At 44.7% G+C, this 13,924-nt stretch overlaps 1 protein-coding gene across 1 annotated transcript; it reads left to right on the top strand.

The window, feature by feature from the left end:
* Positions 1-410: 410 nt before the first annotated feature.
* On the top strand, positions 411-12,431 carry LOC139839225 (uncharacterized). The gene is made up of 5 exons (XM_071829274.1): positions 411-1,051; positions 1,101-1,509; positions 10,790-11,731; positions 11,887-12,278; positions 12,392-12,431. Exons 1-5 carry the CDS (start codon positions 411-413, stop codon positions 12,429-12,431), a joined length of 2,424 nt encoding a protein of 807 aa, XP_071685375.1.
* The last annotated feature ends 1,493 nt before the right edge of the window (positions 12,432-13,924 follow it).

Consider the following 13,924-nt stretch of genomic DNA (forward strand, 5'->3'; position numbering starts at 1 on the left):
ACTGCATTCTCAAGGTAGAATATTTGTGCAGCATAGAGCGGTGCAAACCAGTAGGCTAGGGCAAAGCATTAAGCCGTGGCACTGCCAATAACAAAATACACAGATCAATGCTTCACTCGGGTGTGCATGCCAAGGTACGGTGGAGAGTCTGTTAGAGAGATAGGTTTGTATTCTGTAACAACACCTATCGATAGAGTCCTATAATCCTATTCCAAGTGTAATCTTGCTAGCACCGCAAAGTGCCTTCCATAAATAGATGAAACCAGTGACTCGGTAATCATCTGAGTAGCCTGCTACCTGATCAGATTGTTTTCTTATATGGTATCACGCCAGCTCTTCCACCTAAACTTCTCCTGATCGCATCGCTCGACGAAACATCCCCGACGACGCTCGACCTGTTTATCGCTCTCATGGCTAGCTCCAGCAGCAGCCCGCAAATCAATCTGGGGGCAACGCCCTCCGACAAATTGACGCGAGACAACTACCCCTTATGGCGTTCCCAGGTACTGCCCTCCATCCGCGGCGCCATGGTCGACGGCCTCCTTGACGGAACGGACGCCGCTCCGCCAAAACAACTGGTCCTTACCCCAGCAGACAACGACAATCCGGCCAAGACAGCGCCCAATCTAGCATATGCAGCCTGGGTCTCCCGTGATCAGATGGTCCTGTCATACCTTCTTCAATCCCTCTCACGGGAGATCCTTCCTCATGTTCATCGGATTCCTCATACTGCTGGAGTCTGGAGTGCCCTTGACGAGATGTTTGCGGCGCAAAGCGAGGCCAAAGTCACCAATCTGCTCATTGCCTTAGCCAACACCAAGAAGCTGTCAACCTCGGAATTTCTTGCCAAGATGCAGGGGTTTGATGATGAACTCATCGCGGCTGGGCACCCCCTGCAGGATAGGCAGCTCGTATCCTACATCCTAGCTAGCCTTGGCGCGGGCTACAATGCACTGGTTGCAGCTCTCAGTGTGTCCACAACACCGGTCTCGCTCAGTATGCTCTACTCTCAGCTACATGCCTACGACCAGCGCCAAGAGATGTTGAACAAGTCCTCCTCTGTTGAGTTTGAGTCCTCCGCCAATGCTTCCTCTCGACAGTACCGTCCTCGCTCCTCCAGCAATTCCAACTACAATGGGAACTACAACACCGGCCGGCCACGTGGTGATCGTGGTGACCGCCGGGATGATCGCCGAGATGACCGTCGTGACAGTCGACGTGATGACCGCCAGTCCTATCAAGGTCGTGGTGGTGGTCGTGGACCTCCAGGACCCACGCCGCTGTACTACACCTTGGGTTGATGTCACGTGTCAAATCTACAACAAGGAGGGGCATGATGCAAAGGACTATTGGTCTCGCTACTCTGAGGATGATGACTATGGTGATAAGGAGATTCATGCTGCCTATGGTGTGGACACAAATTGGTACCAGGATTCCGGTGCTACACATCACATTACTAGTGAGCTCAACAACCTGACGTTCCGGGACACGTACAAGGGCTACGGCAAGGTTAACACCGCCAATAGACAAGGTATGAGTATTTCCCATGTTGGTCATTCAATAGTTCGTAACCCTACTCAAAACTTTCATCTTCGCAATGTTTTGCATGTCCCTAATGCCTCCAAAAATTTACTCTCCGTTCATCGATTCACATATGATAATCACGTGTTCATCGAGTTTCATCCCTTCTTCTTTTTGATTAAGGATCAGGCCACCCGGAGAATAATTCATAGAGGGAGGTGTGTTGGCGGCCTTTATCCTCTTATTGCGTCCTTGGCTTCATCAAGTTCCCGGAAGCATGCCTTTGTTGCCGCCAAGCCATCCCAATCTCAGTGGCATAGTCGTCTTGGTCATCCCTCGCTTGTCATTGTTAGGAAAATTATTAGCAAAAATAAAATTCCATGTATTAGAGATAGTTCTAGTGTGTTTGTCTGTGACCCGTGTCAGCAGGCTAAGAGTCATCAGTTGCCATATCCTATATCCACCAGTGTATCTACAGTCCCTCTTCAATTAGTCTTTTCTGATGTATGGGGTCCTGCACCTACATCTGTTGGCCGTCATGATTACTATGTAAGCTTTACCGATGATTATAGTAAGTTCACATGGATTTATTTGCTTAAGCGCAAGTCAGATGCCTTAGCTGCTGATGAGGACATCCTATCTCTTGATACAACCGTTGTACCTACAGCCACACAAATACAAGGACCAATCACTCGAGCTCGTGCCAAACAACTTAACTATCAGGTACTTTCATTTCTTGGAACTATTCCTCACATACATGAGAATATGATGCTGCCTAAATCAGATATGTTTGTTACTCTTAGGAATGATGGACCAAGCATGGATGAGGAGGACAAGCATTGGAGCATGATCACGCATGGAGGAGATGGCAGCAAGCGTTTGAGGATTGAAGATGACGCCGCAAGTGGAGATTTCAGAACTTTGAAGCCACCATAAAAAGAGATGAAGACATGGACGAAATATAGAGTTTCCCACTTCATAATTTCGTCCATAGCATGTTATGGTGCTGCGTCACCTTTAGTTTTGGGCCAGGCCCATGTCATTTTCGCAGGAATTAAGTCAGCCACTTTTTAGAGTCCGTATTGAAGGGGGAAAGGCCTTCTAGGGTTTGGTTCGACCACCATACGTATGGTTGGCCGAAACCCCACCTTTTCCTCCTTTAAATACCCCCATAGCCATCACGTTTAGACTCGGATTTTGATTAGATTAAATGTTAGCCATCGCTGCAACTCTCGTGTACTTCTTTTGAGGCCAACGCCCAGAACAAGACCGACTATTCGGAATCCCACCTTATTCAATAAAGCTTTCATCTTTCATCCGCAATATTCTGATTGCATCATTAGTTCTTACTTGTTCTCGATTTCAGGTAGGAATTAAGACCCTCGCTGGTCAGGCTGATTGTGCATCCGCAGGATCAGTAACTCCCGGAGATTGTCCTAGCGATTGCATTGGCGCACGAGCTTTGCACGTGTAGTCGGATCGTCAAGCACGAACTCCACCAACAAATCGATCTATCCACGTCTCATCAAAAGATCGGCCACCTTAGCCCTATCAAGTGGTATCAGATTTCAGGTTGCTCGGTGAGAATTTACTGTTTTCCTAGTGTAGATTGCATCTGCCATCATACCCATAAACCACGAAAAAGCCAAAAATCAAATATACAGTTAGGGTTTAGATCATATCGTCCCATAAACCCCCTGCCACGCCTTGCATTGTCTTTTCAGTTTTGCATAGTTGAATTTGTGTCTGCATCTTCGTGTCGAGTTGCTGGTCTTAGCGTCTAGTTCCTTTAGAGTTTCGAGTTCTGGTCATATTAGTCACGCCGCCGCCGCCCACTCGCACCATACGCAGATCACCGTCATATACACCCACCATATACTTCCGCCACTGCCAGATACATCCACCATATACTTCCACCACTTCCATATACACCACCATATACTTCCGCCACTGCCAGATACATCCACCATATACACCCACCAGATTGTTTCCGCCACAGACATATACATCTGCCATATACCCTGTATCCTACCGCGACACGGATTCGTGCTGTTTCTCTGCCGCGACAGAGCCCGTGTAGAATTAGGTTTTATTGTTTTTCCTACTTAGCTGTTACCTTCTAATATCATCTTGCGCTGCAGAAAAATTTCCGTGAGTTAAGTTTCGGCCGCCAGTAAAGAATTGGAAGGAGAGCAAAAAAAAAAAAAAGTCTGGAAACGCTTCCGAAAAAATTTTCTGGCTACATTGGTTTTTCACTTTGGCGATCATTTTTCGCCACTCGCCGTTATAGCGGCATTTTTTTGGCGCCAGCGCCCTTTCCGGAGCACCCCCGAAATTTTGACAAATTTTTTTTTCTGAGGCTATACTGTTTTTAGACCTTGGGGATCAGTTTGAGACACTTGCCATCATAGTGATTTTTCGCACCTCGCGTCGCCACCTCATCGCCACCTCATCGCTGCTAGTTGCTGGTGTGCCGCGCCGTGACCTCGCTAGTGTTCTAGGCTCGCGTCTCTAGTACGGTCTAGCCTAGGACCAGCACAGTACCGTCGTTGAGCATACTTTCAATATTGCATTGCTGTTTTGACAATTGCTGTTTTGCTACCATATATACGTCATCCTACAGCTCCACATATTGTCTCCACGTGCTTTGTGTCGACACCTGGTAATCGCTTTGGCAATCTTTGGAGACGTTGATCCTTGCTGGTTGTTACATCGCCTTCCTCCTGTTTGGTAAGAACTTGTAAGAGCTTTGTATTTTGCTTGACGAATTGCGCGTGAACCACCATATTCCGTAGTTTTGTAAGCATATACAGTTCTGCTTTTGTCTGTACTAACCATGTCAGGACCAGTTAATCCGGCCGCTGTTGACCCGGCCAAGATGACGTCTGAGCAGTTACATGCTCACTTCACCCACCTTTTGGGCGGGCATGCACGCGACACCGATGCGCGCATTGGTGACGTGGATGCCAAACTCACCGACGCGCTGGACAAGCTGGATGGCCTCGAGGCAGCTTTCAACTCCAAGCTCGACGCCAAGTTCCAGGAGCTTTTGACTCGGTTGCCGCCACCTCGCGACAACGTGCAACGACGCGCACGCCGCGTTCCTCGTGCGGATGTGCTCGCGGGTACCGCTCCTGCTGCAGCAGCCGCACCTGACGCGCCTTCTGATGAGGGATACGAAGACTATGAAGCGGACGCGGACGAGCAGGTCGAGGAGAACGTGCTGGACGGCGAGGAAGTCGAACAACCTGCACCGGGTCGTCCACGACAATTGAACCGCAACGCTCGTCCACCTCCACGGCCGGTACGTAATGATGATGATCATGTTGCTAAACTTAAATTGAATATTCCGCCATTTGAGGGTAGATATAATCCTGATGCATATCTTACATGGGAATTGGAAGTAGAACAACGCTTTGCATGTTTAAAATACCCTGAGCACTTGCGTGTTAGTGCTGCTACTTGTGAGTTCAAAGATTTTGCTTCTATTTGGTGGTCTGAACATTGTAGAGCACGTCCTGCTAATATTCCTACTACTTGGTTTGGTTTAAAACTTGCTATGCATACTCGTTTTGTTCCTCCACATTATCAGCGTGATTTACTTAAGAAATTGTCTCGCTTAGAACAAGGGAAAAATTCTGTAGAAGACTATTATCAAGAATTGCAAACTGGTATGATTCGCTGTGGTGTTGTAGAGGATAATGAGGCTATGCTTGCACGTTTCTTTGGTGGTTTGAATAAAGAGATTCAACATATTTTAGATTATAAGGAGTACAACACTATTACTCGCTTGTTTCATCTTGCTTGCAAAGCTGAACGTGAAGTGCAGGATCGTCAACCACCATGGAGAAGAGCTAATGTTTCTGCAGGTCGTACATCGTCGTGGTCTCCTCGACAATCAGCGCCACCATCGCATGGGACTGCACCAGCACCTACTACTTCCAAGTACACCGCGCCTGCATCACGAGCACCACCTGCTGCGACTCCACCACCATCTGCTGGTCCTCCTCGGAGTTCATCTTCCATGGCCTCCACAGGGAAGACGCGCGACATTCAATGTCGCAAATGCTTGGGATTTGGTCACATAGAGAGAGAATGCAGAACAAAGCGTGTGATGTTGGTGCGTGAAGATGGAGAATATGATTCTGCAAGTGACTTTGATGAAGATACATTGGCCCTTATTGCTGCACGTGATGGTGCCAATTCTGATTCTGAGAGCGAGATAGAGGTAATGGATGCTAACACTGCTGATCAGTACAGGAGCTTAGTTGCACAGCGTGTGTTGAGCGTGCAATTGAGCAAAGCTGAGAATGATCAACGCCACAATCTGTTTCAAACAAGAGGCGTTGTAAAAGAGCGAGCTATAAGGATCATTATTGATGGAGGGAGCTGCAATAATCTGGCTAGCGTTGCCATGGTGGAGAAGCTTTCTCTTTCTACAAGACAGCGCACACATCCATACTACATTCAATGGTTTGAGAGCTCTCGGAAGCTCAAGGTAACAAGAACTACACGTGTGCATTTTACTATTGGTACATATTCTGATTTTGTTGATTGTGATGTTGTACCTATGCAAGCTTGTTCTTTGTTACTTGGTAGACCTTGGCAATTTGATAAAGAATATGTTCATAATGGTAGAACTAATCAGTATTCTCTTATGCATGATGGAAAGAAAATTGGTCTCAAACCTATGACTCCTGAACAAATAGTAAAAGATGATCTTGCTAGAGCTAGTAGAGTACAAAACGAGGAGAAACATAAGAGTGAAAATCAGATTGTTGCTGCTGATTTTGTGCCACATAAGACTAATACTGAATCTGATTCGAACCATGCTACTGAAATTCGTTTGAAGAATCCTTGTTTGCTTGCTAGCAAATCTGATCTTGCTGAACTTGATGTGAACACTACTCAATGCTATGCTATTATTTGCAAAGAAGTTCTGTTTTCATTTGAGGATATGCCTCCTTCTTTGCCACCTGCGGTTGCTAACCTTTTGCAGGAATTCATTGATGTGTTTCCACAAGATGTTCCACCTGGATTGCCACCTATTCGTGGGATAGAACACCAGATTGACTTGATTCCAGGAGCTTCGCTGCCCAACCGTGCACCATACCGTACCAATCCTGAAGAGACGAAAGAGATTCAGCGACAAATTCAGGTTCTACAAGATAAAGGTTACATTCGTGAGTCTCTTAGTCCATGTGCTGTTCCTATTATCTTGGTACCTAAGAAGGATGGTTCTTCACGCATGTGTACTGATTGTAGAGCTATTAATAATATTACCATTCGATACCGTCATCCTATACCTCGTTTAGATGATATGCTTGATGAATTGAGTGGTTCTATTATGTTCTCTAAAGTTGATTTGCGTAGTGGTTACCACCAGATTCGTATGAAATTAGGAGATGAATGGAAAATAGCCTTTAAAACTAAGTTCGGCTTATATGAGTGGTTAGTAATGCCCTTTGGTTTAACTAATGCACCTAGTACTTTCATGAGACTGATGAACGAAGTTTTACGTGCTTTTATTGGACGTTTTGTGGTGGTATACTTTGATGATATTCTGATTTATAGCAAATCTTTGGAGGAACATTTGGATCATTTACGTGCTGTTTTCAATGCTTTACGTGATACACGTTTGTATGGTAATCTTGAGAAGTGCACCTTTTGCACCAATCGAGTTGCGTTTCTTGGCTATGTTGTTATTGCGCAGGGAATTGAAGTTGATCCAGCCAAGATTGAGGCAATTGAGAGTTGGCCGCAGCCAAAGACGGTCACACAAGTGAGGAGTTTTCTTGGCCTCGCTGGCTTCTATAGGCGCTTTGTGAAAGATTTTGGATCCATTGCTGCGCCGCTGAATGAGCTTACAAAGAAGGATGTGCCCTTTGTGTGGGGCGATGCGCAACAAGACGCCTTCATGATTCTGAAAGATAAGTTAACACATGCGCCATTACTCCAACTTCCTGATTTCAATAAGACTTTTGAGCTTGAATGTGATGCTAGTGGAATTGGTTTGGGAGGTGTGTTATTACAAGAGGGCAAACCTGTTGCATATTTTAGTGAAAAATTGAGTGGGCCTAGTCTGAACTATTCTACTTATGATAAAGAATTATATGCGCTGGTTCGGACATTAGAAACTTGGCAACATTATTTATGGCCTAAAGAATTTGTTATACATTCTGATCATGTATCTTTGAAGCATATTCGTAGTCAAGCTAAGTTGAATCGTCGCCATGCAAAGTGGGTTGAGTTTATAGAGTCTTTTCCTTATGTTATCAAACACAAAAAGGGTAAAGATAATGTTATTGCTGATGCTTTGTCGCGCCGTTATACTATGCTATCTCAACTTGACTTCAAGATTTTTGGATTAGAAACCATAAAGGAACAATACTTGCTTGATGCTGATTTTCAAGATGTGTTGCTGAATTGTAAAGATGGTAGAACATGGAACAAATTCGTCCTCAATGATGGATTTGTGTTCCGTGCTAACAAGCTATGCATCCCAGATGGTTCCGTTCGTCTTTTGTTGTTACAGGAGGCGCATGGAGGAGGATTGATGGGTCACTTCGGTGTGAAGAAGACGGAGGATGTACTTGCTGCACACTTCTTTTGGCCACGTATGCGTCGAGATGTTGAGAGATTTGTGGCACGCTGCACTACATGTCAAAAAGCTAAGTCTCGACTTAATCCACATGGTTTATATATGCCTCTTCATGTTCCTAGTGTACCGTGGGAGGATATTTCTATGGATTTCGTTTTGGGTTTGCCTCGTACACAGAAGGGGAGAGATAGTATCTTTGTTGTTGTGGATAGGTTTTCTAAGATGGCACACTTTATTCCATGTCACAAAACTGATGATGCTACACATGTTGCTGATTTGTTCTTTCGCGAAATTGTGCGTTTACATAGTGTGCCAAATACTATTGATTCTGATCGTGATACTAAATTTCTTAGCCACTTTTGGAGATGTTTATGGGCTAAGTTGGGGACTAAATTGCTGTTTAGTACTACATGTCATCCCCAAACTGATGGACAAACTGAAGTAGTAAATAGAACTTTGTCTACTATGCTGCGGGCTGTTTTGAAGAAGAACTTAAAATTGTGGGAAGAATGTTTACCTCATGTTGAATTTGCTTACAATCGTTCGCTGCATTCTACCACTAAGATGTGCCCATTTGAGATTGTTTATGGTTTTGTACCACGTGCACCTATTGATTTGTTGCCTTTACCATCTTCTGTGCAAAATAATTTGGATGCTACAGACCGTGCTGAATTGATACTAAAATTGCATGAGACTACTAAAGACAACATAGCACGCATGAATGCTAAGTATAAAATTGCTGGGGATAGAGGAAGAAAGCATGTTGTGTTTGATGTTGGTGATCTCGTTTGGTTGCATTTGCACAAAGATCGTTTTCCTGAATTGCGCAAGTCTAAACTAATGCCCCGCGCTGCTGGTCCTTTTAAGGTGTTAGAGAAAATAAATGATAATGCATATAAACTTGAGCTTCCTGCAGAATTGGGTCCGGTTAGTCCTACATTTAACATTGCAGATTTGAAGCCTTACTTTGGTGAAGACGAGGAGCTTTCGTCGAGGACGACTTCAATTCAAGAAGGGGGGCATGATGAGGACATCCTATCTCTTGATACAACCGCTGTACCTACAGCCACACAAATACAAGGACCAATCACTCGAGCTCGTGCCAAACAACTTAACTATCAGGTACTTTCGTTTCTTGGAACTATTCCTCACATACATGAGAATATGATGCTGCCTAAATCAGATATGTTTGTTACTCTTAGGAATGATGGACCAAGCATGGATGAGGAGGACAAGCATTGGAGCATGATCACGCATGGAGGAGATGGCAGCAAGCGTTTGAGGATTGAAGATGACGCCGCAAGTGGAGATTTCAGAACTTTGAAGCCACCATAAAAAGAGATGAAGACATGGACGAAATATAGAGTTTCCCACTTCATAATTTCGTCCATAGCATGTTATGGTGCTGCGTCACCTTTAGTTTTGGGCCAGGCCCATGTCATTTTCGCAGGAATTAAGTCAGCCACTTTTTAGAGTCCGTATTGAAGGGGGAAAGGCCTTCTAGGGTTTGGTTCGACCACCATACGTATGGTTGGCCGAAACCCCACCTTTTCCTCCTTTAAATACCCCCATAGCCATCACGTTTAGACTCAGATTTTGATTAGATTAAAAGTTAGCCATCGCTGCAACTCTCGTGTACTTCTTTTGAGGCCAACGCCCAGAACAAGACCGACTATTCGGAATCCCACCTTATTCAATAAAGCTTTCATCTTTCATCCGCAATATTCTGATTGCATCATTAGTTCTTACTTGTTCTCGATTTCAGGTAGGAATTAAGACCCTCGCTGGTCAGGCTGATTGTGCATCCGCAGGATCAGTAACTCCCGGAGATTGTCCTAGCGATTGCATTGGCGCACGAGCTTTGCACGTGTAGTCGGATCGTCAAGCATGAACTCCACCAACAAATCGATTTATCCATGTCTCATCGAAAGATCGGCCACCTTTGCCCTATCAGCTGCCTTTGTGAATTTTCAAAAACTTGTTGAACGGAAGTTTGATAGGAAAATCTTCACTGTTCAATCCGATTGGGGAGGTGAATATGTGAAACTCATTTCTCTCTTTCAAACACAAGGGATTTCTCACCATGTTTCATGTCCTCATGCTCACCAGCAGAATGGATCTGCTGAGAGAAAGCATCGCCACATTGTCGAGGTTGGACTTGCTCTTCTTGCCCACGCGGGTATGCCTCTCAAATTTTGGGATGAAGCCTTCCTCACTGCCACATACCTCATAAATATGCTCCCCACCGAAGTAATCAACAATGACACTCCTGTGCATCGTCTTCTTGGTACATGACCTAATTATTCATCTCTTCGTGTTTTTGGCTGTGCGTGCTGGCCCAACCTCTGCCCATACAATAAGCGCAAATTAGCGTTTCGTTCCAAACAATGTGTGTTCCTTGGCTATAGCCCCCGTCACAAAGGGGTTAAGTGCCTCGAAGTATCTACCGGCCGTGTTTACATCTCTCGTGATGTAGTTTTCGATGAGACTATTTTTCCATTAAAAAATCTACATCCTAATGCCGGCGCAGTGCTGCGAGAGCAAATTCTACTCCTTGACCCTACACTTCGAAATTTTGAGGAAGGGGACGACATTATTGATGAATTACATATGGATCATACTCATGCTACTAATCCTCCTGTCAGCCCTGCTTTTACTGTTCCGCAGGGTATTACTCGAGGACATACAGCAACAGGCGAAAATCTCAGGCAAAACGGAGCTTCCAGCAGTGAAAACGGCTCTTTCCAGTTTTCAGGTGAAAACAACAGCAGCTCGCGATCCCAGGACGATTTTCTGGATGGATCTCCCTCGGGATCGGCGCAAATCTTGTCGGATCACGCGCCGACGTTTCCAACTGGGGCGCCATCATCACCCGCCGGACCCACGCCTGACGCAGACGCGCGTGCGAGTGGACGCGCGACGTCTCCCGCTCATCGGTCCCCCACGCGCGTGCGAGTGGCCGCGCACTCTCCCGCCCAACCGCTGGGATCCCCTGCGGCCAGCTCCCGTGCGGCCAGCTCCCGGTCCTCTCGTTCGGCCACACAACGGACCACCGGATCTTCTGCGTCTCCGGAAGATTCCTTCACAGCAGCAGACACAGGATCCTCTGTGCCCAGTTCAGCTGCGTCCAGGCCTGTGCTGCCCCCTGCTCCTCCTGTTACACGTGCCTCTCGGGGAATTGTGAAGCCCCGTCAGTACACCGATGGATCCGTTCGCTGGTGTCTTTCATCTATATCAGAGGAACCGGCCAATCTTCAGTCTTCCTTCAATGATCCGAACTGGAAAGGTGCAATGAACGAGGAATTTGATGCTCTAATGATAAATAATACGTGGAAGTTGGTTCTGTCACGTGCAGGTACAAATGTGATTGACTGTCGATGGATATACAAGGTCAAACGTAAATCCGATGGCTCTATTGATCGATATAAGGCCAGATTGGTAGCCAAAGGTTTCAAACAACGTTATGGGATTGATTATGAAGATACTTTCAGTCCTGTTGTTAAAATTGCAACTGTTCGTCTTGTCTTATCAATTTCTGTGTCTAGGGGATGGAGTTTGCGACAGCTAGATGTCAAGAACGCGTTTCTTCATGGTGTTTTGGAAGAGGAGGTTTATATGCGATAACCACCTGGGTATGAAGATAAAGGAAAACCAACTCATGTTTGCAAACTTGACAAGGGTTACATGGACTAAAACAAGCACCTCGAGCATGGTATTCTAGTTTGAGCTCTAAGCTAGTTTCTATTGCCTTTGTTGCTTCCAAGTCTGATACATCACTATTCATCTATCGAAAGGCCCATATTACCATCTCTATGCTTATCTACGTGGATGATATTATTGTTGCAAGTTCTTCTCAAGCTGCAACTAATGCTTTGCTAAAGGATTTAAGTCAAGAATTTGCATTGAAGGATCTTGGTGATCTCAATTTCTTCTTGGGTATTGAGGTACAGAAGGTTGATGATGGGATAGTTCTGAGTCAGGCAAAATATGCTCAAGATATATTGACACGGGTCGGCATGGTCAATTGCACGGGCATGCCTACACAATTGTCATCCTCAGAGAAAATTACTGCATATCAGGGAGATTTATTAGGGCCTGAAGACAGCACCAAGTACAGGAGTATGGTAGGTGCTCTACAGTATCTCACTCTTACCAGGTCAGATATATCCTATGCAGTAAATAAAGTGTGTCAGTACCTGCATGCTCCCACTACTATGCATTGGATTGCTGCTAAACGTATTCTGAGGTATGTTAAGCATACCATGACAGTTGGCCTGACATTTATGAAGTCTGCTTCTACACTGGTTAGTGCCTTTTCAGACGCAGACTGGGCAGGTTGTGTAGATGATCGTCGGTCCACAGGAGGGTTTGCTGTATTCTTTGGACCGAACTTAATTTTTTGGAGTGCTAAGAAACAGGACACGGTTTCCAGGTCTAGTACTGAAGCAGAATATAAGTCTATAGCCAATGCAATAGCTGAACTGATATGGGTACAGTCTTTGCTTGCTGAGTTAGGAGTAAAGTTGACACAAACTCCTTGTCTATGGTGTGATAATCTGGGAGCAATATATTTGTCAGCAAATCCTGTTTTTCATGCAAGAGCCAAAGACATTGAGATTGATTTTTACTTTGTGAGAGAACGAGTGTTGAAGAGGCAACTGGAAATTCGATTCATTCCTTCGAAAGATCAAGTTGCTGATGGTTTCACAAAGCCACTTCCACACCGAACTTTTGAAGAATTTAAACATAATCTCAACTTATCTAAGTTGTGATTAAGGGAGGGTGTTAGAGAGATAGGTTTGTATTCTGTAACAACACCTATCGATAGAGTCCTGTAATCCTATTCCAATTGTAATCTTGCTAGCACCGCAAAGTGCCTTCCATAAATAGTTGAAATCAGGGACTCGGTAATCATCCGAGTAGCCTAGAGTCAGCTATGGCTCGGGTTACTCACTACTGCACAAGATCGACTTAAAGGGAGTTGATATAGAGCTGGGAAATTTTGTGTAAAGAACATGATGTCTCATCATCTCTTATATAGATGCAAACCATTGCTAGTAACAACCAAGTAATTAGCTAATTAACACTACTAACTGCACTTATTAACTCATTTGAGTGCCCATTAAAAATTGACTGACTTAATAGCAAATTAACGAACAAATATCTGATTAATCGCAATCAAACAAAGTCAACAGAAAGTGCTTATGCATGATTTAGTATAACAATTATTCAAATTTTATCAGCTACATCCATCCCAAGTCACACAGATAATCATGCGGAAATCCATGGGTCCGCTATCTATGTGTGTGTGGTGCAATGTTTATGTGCTTCTTTTGTTTTAGAACACAACATGAGCTTCACTTAATCACTTTATAAGTTGATATCCACCTCAACTTTTAAAAAAGTTGATCTCTCCATCTCTTGGTAGCACACTTCTCTGATTATGGCAGCAATAAGATCACCAACAGGAGCATATAATTGGTTACCAGCAGCTCCGATAACTTCATAGTTTCATACACATCCGTTTTCAGGCTCCAGTAATGTCCGCTACATTTAAACGAGTTTGAGGCAGAATATAAATTCGATTTCAACTGACGATAGACAAAACAACAAACAAGGATTGCCCAAAAAAAGCGCTGGTTCGATGAAAATAACCATTAAGAGGACCATTTATGTAAGGGAGATGATGGACAATGTCGAACATGTTTAGATCCAAGGACTGCAAAACATGACTGATATTGATTACCAAAAGACAGTTGCATGCATGCGTGCGTAATAAAGAGCAATAGGCCAACAAAAGGA

This window comes from Lolium perenne, chromosome 4 (genome assembly GCF_019359855.2).
Source record: "Lolium perenne isolate Kyuss_39 chromosome 4, Kyuss_2.0, whole genome shotgun sequence".
Taxonomy (NCBI): domain Eukaryota; kingdom Viridiplantae; phylum Streptophyta; class Magnoliopsida; order Poales; family Poaceae; genus Lolium; species Lolium perenne.